The sequence below is a fragment of the Heteronotia binoei genome, chromosome 8 (genome assembly GCF_032191835.1).
Source record: "Heteronotia binoei isolate CCM8104 ecotype False Entrance Well chromosome 8, APGP_CSIRO_Hbin_v1, whole genome shotgun sequence".
NCBI lineage: Eukaryota > Metazoa > Chordata > Lepidosauria > Squamata > Gekkonidae > Heteronotia > Heteronotia binoei.
Genome location: NC_083230.1, coordinates 76,150,393 through 76,163,772, shown reverse-complemented (window position 1 = coordinate 76,163,772; position 13,380 = coordinate 76,150,393). Strand labels below are relative to the sequence as shown.

Genomic DNA, 13,380 nt, shown 5'->3' with positions numbered 1-13,380 from the left:
CTTTAATCACTGATTGTTGGTCTCATTTAGCTTGGCAAAGTACAGGCTCTGGAATCTGCAGCCATTTCCTTCCTAGGCTGGGTACAGTTCCATCATGGCTACTCTTTACCTTGCTCAGTGCTGTGAGAGTCAAGTACATGCAGAACATTTAAAACTGGAGATCTGGAAATTGATTCCAATGTACTCCTGCAAAAACTATAAGTGCATAAAATAAAACGGGAGTCCACTGGCACCTTTAAAAACCTTGAAGTGGATGTGTGTGGACACAGAAGCAATCCACACTTCAATGTCTGGGTTTGGGGCATCAAATCAGAAATTTCAGAGGCATCCCTCCAAAAAAACCTCCACACAACAAGGTAAATCTGATGAATTGCTGGACAGCCCTGTGTAAGCACCAAACCACAGTTTAGATTGGACTGGCCCAGTTATTGTTCTTATCTGCTGTGTGCCATAGCTAAGCGCTACTGTTATGGAGCTGACTCAACACAACCCTAATGTTAAGAAAATAACACCATACTATAATAATTTCTTTTAGCACTAGTCACTGTTTTCCAAGCTTTTCTCCATAGAAGCATTTACTACTTAAAGGTAATGCTGACCCCTGACATCCCAGAGTGCTGGTGTTTTTCTCTTTAAGGAGAATTCTTTCCTATTCTCTAAAAGTTTGCAGACTTCATCCATGAGTCTTGCGCAGACTTCCAGGTTTTCTGCCAGCTTCTGAACTTTTGCCTTGAGAACAGCGTGGCTCACTTTTGTCACCTCTTCTGTGTATTCTGGGACCAGGAAGCCCTGCGAACCACAAAAGACCAGGAAGCAGACAGAGTTGTACAGTGAGACTGAAGCATTGCTCTCAGCCTGCCATAAGGTAGGGTCCGTTGGGCCCTGACTACGATGTAGGAATTCCAGGCAGTTCATTATTTCTCTCATCTGGCAGTGGCAGGATGCTGCAATCTCCTTCGCCTTTTTCACCTCTCGGGAATTGGATAGCACTAAGAGATCAGAAGTCACAGTGACTGCTCCACCTGTGGCAGCCACTCCTAAACCCACACCAGAGGCCAAAAGAGATGCTCCTAGTGTAGCAGGGCTCAAGGACAGTCCCACAATGGCTGCAATGGCTCCCACCGCACTTAAAGAACACCCTGTGAGGTTGGCTATCAGAGAGCACCTGTGCAGTTTGTTGATTCTGCAGGAGATCTCACGAAGGCTCTTTATGTGCTCACAGAGCCTGCTTCTCTGGTCCAACAGTGTATAATGGAAGCGATCTGTAGGATCAAGAGTGTAGGGGGAAAGATTGCCTTCCATTACCTTGACAGGAGACAGAAAAAAGAAAGGCATTTTAAAAAGCAGTCATACATTCTGGGAGCTAGCTTATGGGGGTGGGGTGGGTAAACAAGTCCTTATGCACTATTGCAGCCAGATTGGGTAAATCCTAATGAGTCTACATAGGTATGACCAGAATTTTTGATATTCCCAAATAAGTGTCCTCTTTCTATTTGTTGTTGTTGGTGGTGGTGGAGGTGGTGGTGGTAGTAGTAGTAGTATTGTATTTGATTTATAACCCACCCTCCCATCTGTGACAGGACTCAGGGTGGGGAACAATACTTCCAATATACAAATTCAAATTAAAACAATCTAACAATGCAACAATAGCATACAAATGGCTCATACAATACAGGTGAATATCATTCCCCAGTAGGGAGAGAAGGAAAGGGGGAAGCCAGGCTGTCCTCTACCACAGGCCTGCATTTCTTCAGTTATGCCAGATAAGGGAGCTAGTTCTCTTCCTGTCTCACCCCAATCTAGCCACAGTGATCCATACATCAGTCACCTCCAGGTTAGACTACCATAACTTGCTTTATGTAGGACTACTCCTGAGACTGACCTGGAAATTACAACTGGTTGAGAATGCAGCGGCATGAGGTCTTACAGGAACTCCTCTGACAGCACATATTCAACCAGCAGTTTGCCAGCTGCACTGGCTCCAGGTTGAATACTGGCTCAGGTTCAAGGTTCTGGTATTAACCTTGAAGGCCTTAAATTGTCTGGGGCCAGTGTATCTATGGGACCACCTCTCCTGGTACATCTTCCAAAGAGCATTATGCTCAGGTGAAAAGAACTTACTGGTGATCCCTGGTCCAAAAAGTATCCAGCTGTCCTCAACCACAGCCAGGGCCTTTTAGCACTAGTGCCAGCCTGGTGGAACTCTCTGCAGAATGACATCTGCACCCTGTGGGACTTACTGCAGTTCCACAGTATGATCAGTACCATGTAGTTGTTGTGCCGAGGTGATCACTATCTTTGCATTCAGTGTTTGCTTCATTCATCATCATGTGAGGAAGACCATTTTATCCCCCCCCCCCCCACAGATAGACGACTGAGAATGGCTGTATAAGACCACTCAGTGATGTCAGGGCTGAGGAGTGAGCCAAAGACCCCTAAGTTCAATATTTCTATGAGCTCATGCCAATTCCCCATCATAGCTCTCTCTCAGAACTCTGAAAGACAAAAAAAATTTGTCCTAGGAATTTTGGCTATGGTGCTTGAAGACAGAGGTAGCCCTTCCAATATGGAGAGATGAGGTGGCTGTCTGAAATGGCAGCTCTGAAGTGCCATTTAGGGCAACAGAGTGGGGAGTGGATTGATCTAAGTCATGACATGTACCCCTCCAGGGAATTAATTTCAGTGGGACTTGTGCAGGAGATTTTCCAGGTACATTCTGCCTTATGTTCACTCATACAACAGGAGTAGTATGTAGGGACAAAAGTGACTTGATGCCTGAAAAGTTTCCTTTCAGTTCAGCAGTTCTGTGCCCTCCCTCCTAGTCTCAAAACATTATTTATTTATTTTCACTGAGTTGTGTTTCTGCATTCTTTGACTATGGTATAACACCATTGTATTTCCACAACAGCAAAGAACCTTAAGAACTGGCTGGATCCCAGGTCTCACCAGCCCCCTTTTGCAACTATGTCACTGAGCTGGCCTGTATATATCAGGGTGGAGCAGGAAATATTTTCAGATTGCTATTTTTAATGAAAACAAACAAACTTCCTCTTCATATTTATAGAGTAGTATCTTCCCATAAATTATTCTTCTTTATATAGAGAGGAAAATAATATTCAAGTACTTACATTGACTGCCTGAATGTTATTTTGCCTTCCCCCTCCCCCTTTTTTTTCAGTGTGCTTTATTTCTGAAAAATGCTTCCCTATCATTTTCTTGGAACTTCTGAGACTCTTTTCACAGATCAAGCAAGTCTCCTCCCACCATATTTAGTGTCTGTGACTACTTCGGTTCTCATCTAATATCACACAGTCATGTTTGACAGTCCCTCTGTGCTTGCACTACACTGTTAGCATGCCACATGAAGAGAAGGTTCAAGAGCTTGCCATACAAGAGGAGAAGAACACAGAGTAGTTCAAGTTGGTAACCCATTTCACATACAACAGCATAACGAGAAGGTTGCACAGCTTCTATCTCAAATTTCCTCGAGTAAAAGTCAATGTAATTTAGGGGATAGAGCATAGGACTAAAACTATGTAAAATGCAAAATGCATGTAAAATGTCTAGTTGTTTTTAGCAAGTCCAGCTTGTTTAGTATCTCATAGTTATTTGCCAAACTAGCCTTATCTAATGTTTCTTCAATTACAATTAACAGTCAGTTCAGCTGCAATTCTAAGAATACTTTCTGAGAATCAAGCTCCACTGAATAATGTGGGGCTTACTTCTGAGCAGACCTGTTTAGGATTGCACCCAATTTTAATAACAATTTGCCTCTTGGCTCACTTTGCCAAGAATCTGAAAAGATATTGTTTGTTCCAAAGGAGGAAAAACAAAGTCTGTATTAATTATTCATGAGAACAGGCTTTGTGCTTTACAAAACTTCTTAATTCAGACTTTTGATAGCTTTGAAGTTACAAAACAAATTGTTACAAATTGTTTAAAATGAAGCTGTCTAATAAATTATATGTATGGAATTGACTATACCTTCAGCTTAAAACACAGTGTGAAGTGGCTTAAAAGTCAGCATCCTTTTAAAGTAAACGCCAATATTTTTAAATGAATCAGAAACAAAAATATTCCATCTGAGTAGGAGTGACAAGATAAGGCTCTGGAGTTTTCAAAGGCCAAGCAAAAAATCCCACCTACCTTCATTTCAGATCAACGTTCCCAATAGCAAATCTCAGGCTGTTTCTGGACAAGCCCGATTTATACTCCCCCCCACCCCAGTCCTATTGCCCCAGCGGGATTGCTTTACATCATACCGGGAATTTGTCATTTCCTGATCCACACTCACAACTTGGCTTTCAGAAGGATGTGACACACTGGAAACTGGCCATGGGGACAGAGCATCATGTGTCACATTCAGGAAACAATACTTCCAAGTGAACATTGTGTGTTCACTTTTCCTGAAGCCCATTTACCAGACACATGCTATTCCTGACACTAAGCAAATGCTGTCATCTCCTAAAGGGGATACAAAACCCTTCCCTTTCTTGAAATAACTGGTGATGTTATGCATTATTTCTCAGAGAATCCAGAGCCTGCCAGCCAAAGGACTAGTTAACTGAGTCCTTACAGTCTGATAGAAATGTAAGAAAAATAAAACATGATCTCAACCATCTATCAAATTTTCTTAGTGTTTCTTTCATAAATAGAACTTTCATAGAGATTCCGCTCTCTGGTTGGCTGAGACATTCAGGAGGCAACAAGAAGGCCTTCGTATTTTCAAGGTGAGTAAGCTGCTATTGTAGTTACTCTCTCTTCAATCCTTAGCCCTGCTCAGAATTCTATCAAAGTCTACTGGGTGGGGCTTACTCACAGGAAAGTGTTCTTAACATTGTACTGTATCCCAGTGACTTAACTGAATTGTAAGAATTCAAGTGGTCAATGAGCAAGAATGCTACAATTGTTTGGATGAACAAGCAACTGGATAGTGGCCATTTTAAATCCTAGTTTGTGTTGGCTGCCTCCATGTGAATTCATCTTCAGTGAGTTAGAATCATAGAGTTGGAAGGTACCTCCAGAGTCATCTAGTCCAACCCCCTGCACAACACAGGGAATTCACAAATACATCCCCCCAACCCAGTGACACCTGCTCTATGCCCAGAAGATGGCAAAAAACAAAACCCAACAACAATGATGACACCAGCACTGCAAATTGATGTTTTGGGGAAGCACTTGGCAGTAGGAAAAAATTTTTCTGATACCATGGTTTGCTACAGATGGACAGCTGGTGCACTTGTGTGGGCATCACTACCATGAGGAATCAATTTCATTGTGAAGGTTATCTAAAACAACTCTCTTTATACCCATTAACTGTTAACAAGGCATCCTGTGTAGTGCACCATGAAGACAAACAGTGCACTGCAGGAGATACTTATGGAGCAGAACTCCAAATGATGCATGCAAGAGAGCAAGCAACATGTAAAAGGAAAGGCATCCACTGGCTACCACTTGAACCTATCGCAGTCAATCAAATCCCCCCAAAATAACCTTGAAGAAAATATTTATTTTTTAAAAAATAATTCCATCTCCCTCACTATTCCAAGAGGGCCCAAAACAGCCTGTCTCCAATTATGATAGGCTCATCCTGGCTAGATTTGTACCTAACCAATGTAATTAAAGGAAATTCTAAGAAGTACTAGTCCTCAGAAAAGTTCTATTACCATGCATTTGAGGTTTGGGTTTCTTCCCATTGTGTGGCCACACATGGTCAAAATGGAGTCCATGGGAGTCCTTCATGCCAGCTTGCATGAGTCCAGAGATGTGTGCAACACAAGACAACTGAGGGGTGGGGAGAGAGTTATGACAATGTCATAGTCCCTCTCAAGATGTCATAGTCCCTCTGTACACTGCATTGGTCAGGCAACACCTGAAGTAGTGTATGCAGTTCTGGAGGCCTTGCTTCAGGAAGGATGTGGACAGAATGGCGTGAGTGCAGAGGATGATCAGGAACCTGGAGACCAAGTCCTATGAGGAAGGGATGAGGGACTTGGGAATGTTCAATCTGGAGAAGAGGAGGTTGAGGCAGTGGGTGGGGGGGGAGAGATGATTGCTCTCTAAATATTTGAAGGGCTGGCAGAGAAGGGCAGGGAGCTGTTCCTGTTGGCAGCAGAGGAAAGGACTCGCAACAATGGGTTTAAATTAAAGGTGGGAAGGTGCTGGCTGAATATTAGGAAGAACTTTTTTATAGTAAGAGTTGTTCAGCAGTGGAACCGGCTACTTAGAGATGTGGTAAGCTCCTCCTCACTGGCAGTCTTGAAGCAGCAGCTGGATGAACACTGGTCAGGGATGTTCTAGGCTGATCCTTCATTGAGCTTGGGGTTAAACTAGAAGGCCTGTATGGCCCCTCCCAGATTTATGATTCTAGATTCCTTCAAGTCCAGGGAATTTATAATCTTTGTGCCCACCCCCCCTGCCCCCACAAGTAGAGATGACCTTTTTTTTCCTTTGTGTTTGACAGTCAGATTAAGGTAACCTAGGTATCCTTTGATTCCCTCACTCTCTCTGGTCTAGGTGTGATATTTCCCTCTCCCTCCTTTGGTCTTATTGTTGCCAAGTCTATTTGCTTAATTGTCCTTAACTGGAAGCAGTTTTCAAAGTTTAGTTTGATCTCCAAATATGCTGTTATTACCATTGTGACTTTATGAGACCGTTTATCTCCAAATAATACAGATTTGTTGGTTTTAATTTTTTCTGCCACTTGGCAAAACTTAAGATACATGCATTATGGTAGCATATGATTACAGCAGTTTGTAGCATTCTCTCTTCAGTACTCGGTATAGTCACAATTTTGTTGAAGAAAATGAACGCTTTTCTGCTTTTATATTCCATAAATATGGCAAATAGTAAAAGTTTACTCTTTGCTAACCTGATCTCTGTGACAGAGGTTATAGAAACTACAAATAAATCATTAAAATATAATGAAAATCATTAAAATAATACAAAAATACATCTGTATCATCAATTATATCACTGTTGTATTTATTTTAGTATTTTTATTGCATTAACATCTGACAAGTACAATTACATTTGATACAGTTCACACTGCAGTTGTATCTTTTTGGGATTATTTGGATGACTAAGGATCTGCTCCATTGTGGGTTTGTGCCTACAAATAAGAGAAAATTAAGATGGCAATTAGTGGCATTTCTCATTGGCAACTGGGAAAGAATATTAATCCAGTCATAGGCAGAGTAATTCCAGGCTAAATTCCAGTGTGGACTCTTATCTGGGAGAACCAGGTTTGATTCCCCATTCCTCACTTGCAGATGATGGAATGGCCTTGGGTCATCCATAGCTCTCACAAAGGTTGTCCTTGAAAGTGGAGCTTTCTGTGAGAGCCCTCTCAGCCCCACCCACCTCACAGGGTGTCTGTTGTGGGGAAAGAAGATAAAGGAGATTGTAAGCCGCTTTGAAACTCTGATTCAGAGAGAAGGGTAGGGTATAAATCTACGGTCTTTTTCTTCTATTGAAATCAATTGGCTGAGAATGGCGCAACTTTATATAGGGTAAAGTTAATCACCTATGCTAGCACCGAGTCATTACTGACCCATGGAGTAATGACACATCACAACATTTTTTGGCAGACTTTTTCTTACAGGTTGGTTTGCCATTGCCTTCCTCAGTTCTCTACACTTAACCCCCAAAAAGCTGGGTGCTCATTTTACCGACCTTGGAAGGATGGAAGACTAAGTCAACCTTGAGCTGGCTACCTGAATCTGACTTCCGTCAGAATCAAATTCAGGTCATGAGCTGAGCTTTGGCTGCAGTACTGCAGCTTACTACTCTGTGCCATGGGGCACCACTGCAAATCCGGTTGTTGGCATCCCTGGCATTGTGCATAGGCTTAGGTGAGCACTGAGCTGCCAGTGAGCTCACTCAAAGTGGTGGCTTCTATGAGTGAAGGAAAGAATCTTGAGGAATCAGCTGAAGATGGGGGGACACCTCCTTACTATCTCCCCTCTACCCCTCCTTGTCTCCCTCTTCCTTTCCCAGCTTTCCCTAGCAGTCTGCTGTCTTCAAACAGTATTTGTTTCTGTGCACTTGGGGCAAAGCACATGACATGTATTTGCTGCTGCTTTCAGAGCCTCAACTTTAACAGGATGTACTAAAATGAAGGACAGGATTGCCCATTAGAAATAATGTATAATTTTACCAACCTCCAGGTGGTGATTGGAGACCCCCCCACTGCTATGACTGCTCTCTAGATGACAGAGATCACCTGGAGAAAATGGCCACTTTGGAAGGTGTACTCCAGGGCATTATACCCTATTGATGTCTCTCCCCTCCCAAACCCCACCCTCTCCAGGCTCCACCCCCAAATCCTCAGGTATTTCCCAACCTGGAGCTGGCAACCCTAGAATAATGGGAGCCAGTTATGCCAACTGACTTGCATGGGATCCACTGAAATAAATTGAAATAAATTACAGCACAAAAAAAGTTGCAGTGAAAATGCAGAATGGATTTTGAATGAAGATTTCTGGACTTTTACTCCTAAAAAATTAGGCATTTTTCTATTGCTTCTGTTTAATTTTTAATGAACTAGTTTGGCCCATGAGATCTAATTTTACATTAAGTCTGAACAAAACACCATGCAATCATATCCTTTTCCCATGTCATAACAAAACACTGTCCAGTATTTACCAGTCTTTGCACTGCTATCTACAGCATGCACTATACTGGAATTAAAAAGTAATTAGTGTGAGAACCATTTGATGATAGTGTTGGACATGGACCTTTGAGACTAGATTTTAATAACTTCATTGCAGACTAAATTTAGGCTCATTATGTAATCTTGACCAAGTCACTATAGCTTTTTCTGATCTAGCTCTCAGGGGTTTTTTGAGATATTTATTTACTTCATTTATACCTTGTCTTTCTTCCCAATAGGGACTCAAAATGGAAAAGGGGACCCAGTTGTACTCCCTCACCCACAGCCTACAAAAACCTGGAATCAGCCCTGGTTGTTGGCTGTGCCAAGCAGAAAGGGCTGACTTTCAACATATGTAATAGAAATGCTGCAGAGCGTTCAAGCCTTTTGGAAAATGGCATCCAGTGCCACATTAGCGGTAATGCAGGTCGAGCTCCCTTTTAAACCTGAGAGGTTTCTATTAAATTATATTGTAATGTTTTAAGAATCAAGTGATGGTGTTCAATCTAGCAATGAGGGTAGTTTTGTACAAAACTGGAAATCTCAGTCTATTCCTAGCAAGAGTGAGTGACTTTTAAAGATTTGGGATATGATGAGAATGATAAAATTGACAACCCTACATCAGGGGTGGCCAACGGAAGCTCTCCAGATGTTTTTTTTTTTTGCCTACAACTCCCATGAGCCCCAGCCAGCATGGCCAATGGCTGGGGCTGATGGGAGTTGTAGGCAAAAAAACATCTGGAGAGCTACTGTTGGCCACCCCAGCCCTACATAATTTTTTAAAAAACTCATACAGGTGTGTGTTGGCCACCTATATTATTCTGTATCAAGAAAGAACTGATAAATTGACACTAATTAATGTTTATTGTTTCAAGGTTTTACAAATGTATTGACTGAACATTTCCAAATATTAACATAAGAGCCCTGCTGGATCAGACCAATGGTCCATCATCTTGTCTCACACAGTGGTCAATCTGTTCTCTCTGGAAGCTGTCCTTTCAGTCCCAGAACAGTCTATCTGGACAGCCAACAACAAGAGTTAAAAGCACATCATAATCAGCTGGTAATTCCTCAAGTGGTCTAATTAAAAAACCATGCTAGAAGACTGAAAAACTATATGGGATTCAGAACAACATAGCTTTTGTTTGTTTCCTCTGGAAAGGGAAGGTACAAATACAGGTACAAATGAAGTCCTACTGCATCATGGGCTGCATAATGTACAATTTTACCTGTAAGTAGTAGATTTCATGTGTGTTAAATTTTAATACATGATAATTGTATAAATTCTACAGAAGGCCTTCTCCCAAATTTAGGGAATGTTTCTGACTGAGCAGGATCCCCCTTTTCTCCCATAGTCTGTCAGAAGCTGGCAGAATTCAGAAGCAGCCCTAGTTATACCTCTGCAAGCAGAGAAAGAAAATATGAAAATTTGGAGTGGGGAGGGGGAATCACCCACCTACTTCACAATTATGCTTCCTTCTTCTCATGATGAGATTGTTGCCTCTCCTGTGCATAGAAAAAAAATAGAGATTACATATATGTGCATCTAGAACAGGAACTGTCAAACTTTTGTTGCCACAAGTCTTGTCAACTGATAAGGGGGAAACAACTGAAGGAGCCCTCATTTCTAGGGTCATCATCGTTAACTCCCTAAAACAGTTTGTTTTATATTAAGCAACCTGTGTGTGTGTGTTGCACAGACGCATGCCTTAAAGCCTACGGCTTCCTGATGATTGAGAAAACTCCCATCTTGCTTTTGCTGTTTGTGAGTTCCAAACATATATTTCCTGACTACAAGTTGAATTATTTTGGAACTGTTCACTGTCAAATCCATTTTATATATCCATTGTTTGGCTCCAAAAATGTAGAGCTCATAGGTCCACCCACTGCGCACTCACTGCTTGGAATCCAGGCAAGCAAATGGTTAGGAAGTGGCACTGAACAAAACAGGAAGGAAAATGATGGTGGATAGCTTGGTTGAGGAGAGGATTCCTCCATGGATCCAGGGGTGGTCTCAGTGATTCTGGGGCCCTGGGGAAAGGTCCAGGACAGGCGCCCAGTATCTCTGCCAACTCCTGCACAGCTGGGCCAGGCTCAAGAAAAGGGCAACCCTCATCTTGTGCAAGGCAAGCAGGTGTGGGTGGTGGCATTCAAGCTAAGCTGCTGGCTGAGCTCCAGACAGAGCACATGAGCCTTGGGACTGGGAGGGAGAGGCATGCCTCTAGTTTGGCCTCCGCTCTTCCAGTCTTCAACCAAAGGCAGCTGCCCCAGATGCTCATAACTAAGACTGTCCCTGCGTGGCTCTGACTGTTGACTTGTTCCTCCCTACAGTACACCTCCAGATACTCAGCTTATTTTGGGTTTGGGCTGTTGTACCAGGTATACCGTGATATAGCAGTGGCCAGGGCTTTTTTTGTAGAAAAAGCACAACAGGAACTCATTTGCATATTAGGCCACTCCCCCTGACATCACCATTGTTTGGCACAGGGTTTTTTTTTAGAAAAAGCCCAGCAGGAACTGATTTACATATTAGGCCACACCCTCTCGCACCAAGCCAGCTGGAACTGCATTCCTGTGTGTTCCTGCTCAAAAAAAGCCCTGGCAGTGGCTATTAAATTTTTTTAAGTCTATTTTTGTTAGCCAGTGTGAACTCCACATCTCCAGCATTAGACTAAGCAAGCTGTCTTTTCTCAGCAGCAAAGCCATTCTCTCCCCCTGGAGCAAGGTTATTCTGAAGGGACTGAAATCAGTTGTAATAAGGGGGAAGCTTCTCTGCAGAAGTAATCATGTGCAAAGGCAAGCCTCTGCAGCAAAAAAGTAGCTTCGTACTGAAACCGATGACTGAGAAAGGTCTCTACTTACCAGAAGACTCAACCTTCACACCAAACACTTGAACTTCACATAGTGTGAGGTAACGAACTCCAGGAATTGTAATTGTTACATACTGTCCTCGCATTCCTTCACACTCATAATTCTGGGTTTCACCAGCACCCAATGAGGTGACTGTCGCACACCTTGAAAGGAAACCAGTTCATATTTATTAGCATTAAGTAGTCATTTGAAGAACATCATCAGCGACAATTGAATTTACTTTAAAAGAATGAAAGGGCATGGGTCTAGCATGCAAGACTACAAACAATGATTTTTATGAGCCAAAGTGGAGTATTTTCTTATCCATTCAATTTTCTTCCCTGTGTCTTATTTATGTGAGTTCTTCAAACCAGCAGGTACCTGGGATTTCTAGAGCCTCCTTCCTCCAAAGAATTCCCAATCCGGATTTCAGCACCGTTGAGCCGCAAAGCACAACAATCTTCCCGATTGGTGAGACTTACGCTGGATACATGAAACTCTGCCTTCAAGTCCACAGTCCACCATGGGTTACGTTCTAATTCTGTGTGAGTGCATGATCTGCGCATGAAATCAACTGATGTAGACCCATCAATGGCATTCTCTGCAACTCCAAGTTTGTTTAAGGTGCTAGACTGGGACGCTGTACCTCCAAGGGCCACATTGGGGACTACAAGAAAAAAAGTTCTTAAACTACTAAATAACAACAACAGTCATTCAGAAAACTAAGCAAGTGAATTCTCAGCTATTTATCCAAAAAGACCTGGAAGGGAGGGGAAATCCCTGACTATCTCAAACAGGCCTCTGCTTCCACCCCCTTTTGCTCCAGTTCTGTTTCCGTCTTCCATCCATTTAGTCTCTGCTTCTTCTCCCCCTCCAAGCTCTTTCCTCCCCTTGCTGATATTTCTTCCTCCCCATCACCTTGCCCCCACTACGCTCTTACACCTCCTCACAACCTATGCAGTTTTCTCCTTTGACCATCCTCTCCCTGCTCCCCTAAATCTCTCGCTTTTTCTGCTCTCCTACTTTCCCATCCTAATCTTACCATTCTGCATGGAGTTTCAGTGAGAAGACTATAAGTTGTATTTCCACCTTGCTGCCCTGTAGGCCCTCCTTTCACCACTCCTGTTCCCTGACCCACCCCCTTCCATGATTGGATGCCTTGCTACCCAAAGTTATTCTCCCCTCTGCCCATGACATCTGTTCAACTCTTATTCTGGTTGGGAGGCTAGCTTCCTCCTTTTTTAAAAAAAAAGAAAAAAACTTTTTCCCCTGCAAGCTGGGGATTTTCTAACTTAGTCCTGATGCCCTTGCAGATTTTTGATTCACCCATGGAACATTGCTAATCATTAGATATATCATAGAGGAGGGAACATAACAGCCTTTCTCTTATTAAATACATTGGAACTAATAGATTGGTTGTAGATATGATGAATTGTGAACTTGGGCAGAAGCTAAAATGCCTGAGGGACAGATTGTAGTGGCATGTTCTTTCATGCTAGCATCTGTGCCAGAACAGCCACCGTAGTCCAGGTCTCACAGCTTCATATGACCACTCAGGTCTTAATGGCTGCAGGAAGAAGTCAGCCATGCTCACTTCAGCTCATGGTATGTCAATTAAGTGAAGTCCAATGCTACATTCTAAGTCCGTTCTCTGTTAGCTTTGATACTTGATCACAGCATCAGGTTTTCATCTTGGTGTCCACTGAATGTCAATGAGTTTAACAGCATCACACCATTCCATCACACACCAGAGCCAACCCAGAATAACATTCTTCCATGACCAGTAGGTGTTTAGTGGTCATGTGAATAGACCCTCAATCTGCCTCAAATGAGGGGATTCAAGGATCTAAATAAAGCCATTCATAGCAGAGGACAGC

General features: G+C 42.7%; 2 protein-coding genes across 6 annotated transcripts in view; both read right to left on the bottom strand.

Moving 5' to 3' along the window:
- Window positions 1-525: 525 nt before the first annotated feature.
- APOLD1 (apolipoprotein L domain containing 1) lies at window positions 526-4,507 on the bottom strand. Its single transcript, XM_060245297.1, has 2 exons — window positions 4,147-4,507; window positions 526-1,305 (listed from the first exon to the last, which is right to left on the bottom strand). Exons 1-2 carry the CDS (start codon window positions 4,150-4,152, stop codon window positions 583-585), a joined length of 729 nt encoding a protein of 242 aa, XP_060101280.1. The 5' UTR covers window positions 4,153-4,507; the 3' UTR covers window positions 526-582.
- A 2,456-nt stretch (window positions 4,508-6,963) lies between these two features.
- LOC132576284 (uncharacterized) overlaps window positions 6,964-13,380 on the bottom strand; it is a 73,820-nt gene continuing 67,403 nt past the window's right edge. For 3 of the 5 annotated variants that reach the window (XM_060245291.1, XM_060245294.1, XM_060245293.1), the window contains 3 exons: window positions 11,885-12,170; window positions 11,516-11,667; window positions 6,964-7,111 (listed from right to left, as the gene is read on the bottom strand). In XM_060245291.1, the coding sequence (XP_060101274.1) occupies window positions 6,999-7,111; window positions 11,516-11,667; window positions 11,885-12,170 (551 nt within the window). In that variant the 3' untranslated portion in view covers window positions 6,964-6,998. Of the gene's footprint in view, window positions 7,112-9,498; window positions 9,672-10,109; window positions 10,160-11,515; window positions 11,668-11,884; window positions 12,171-13,380 lie in introns of those variants that run through there. The other 2 variants (XM_060245295.1, XM_060245296.1) reach the window with 1 other exon arrangement.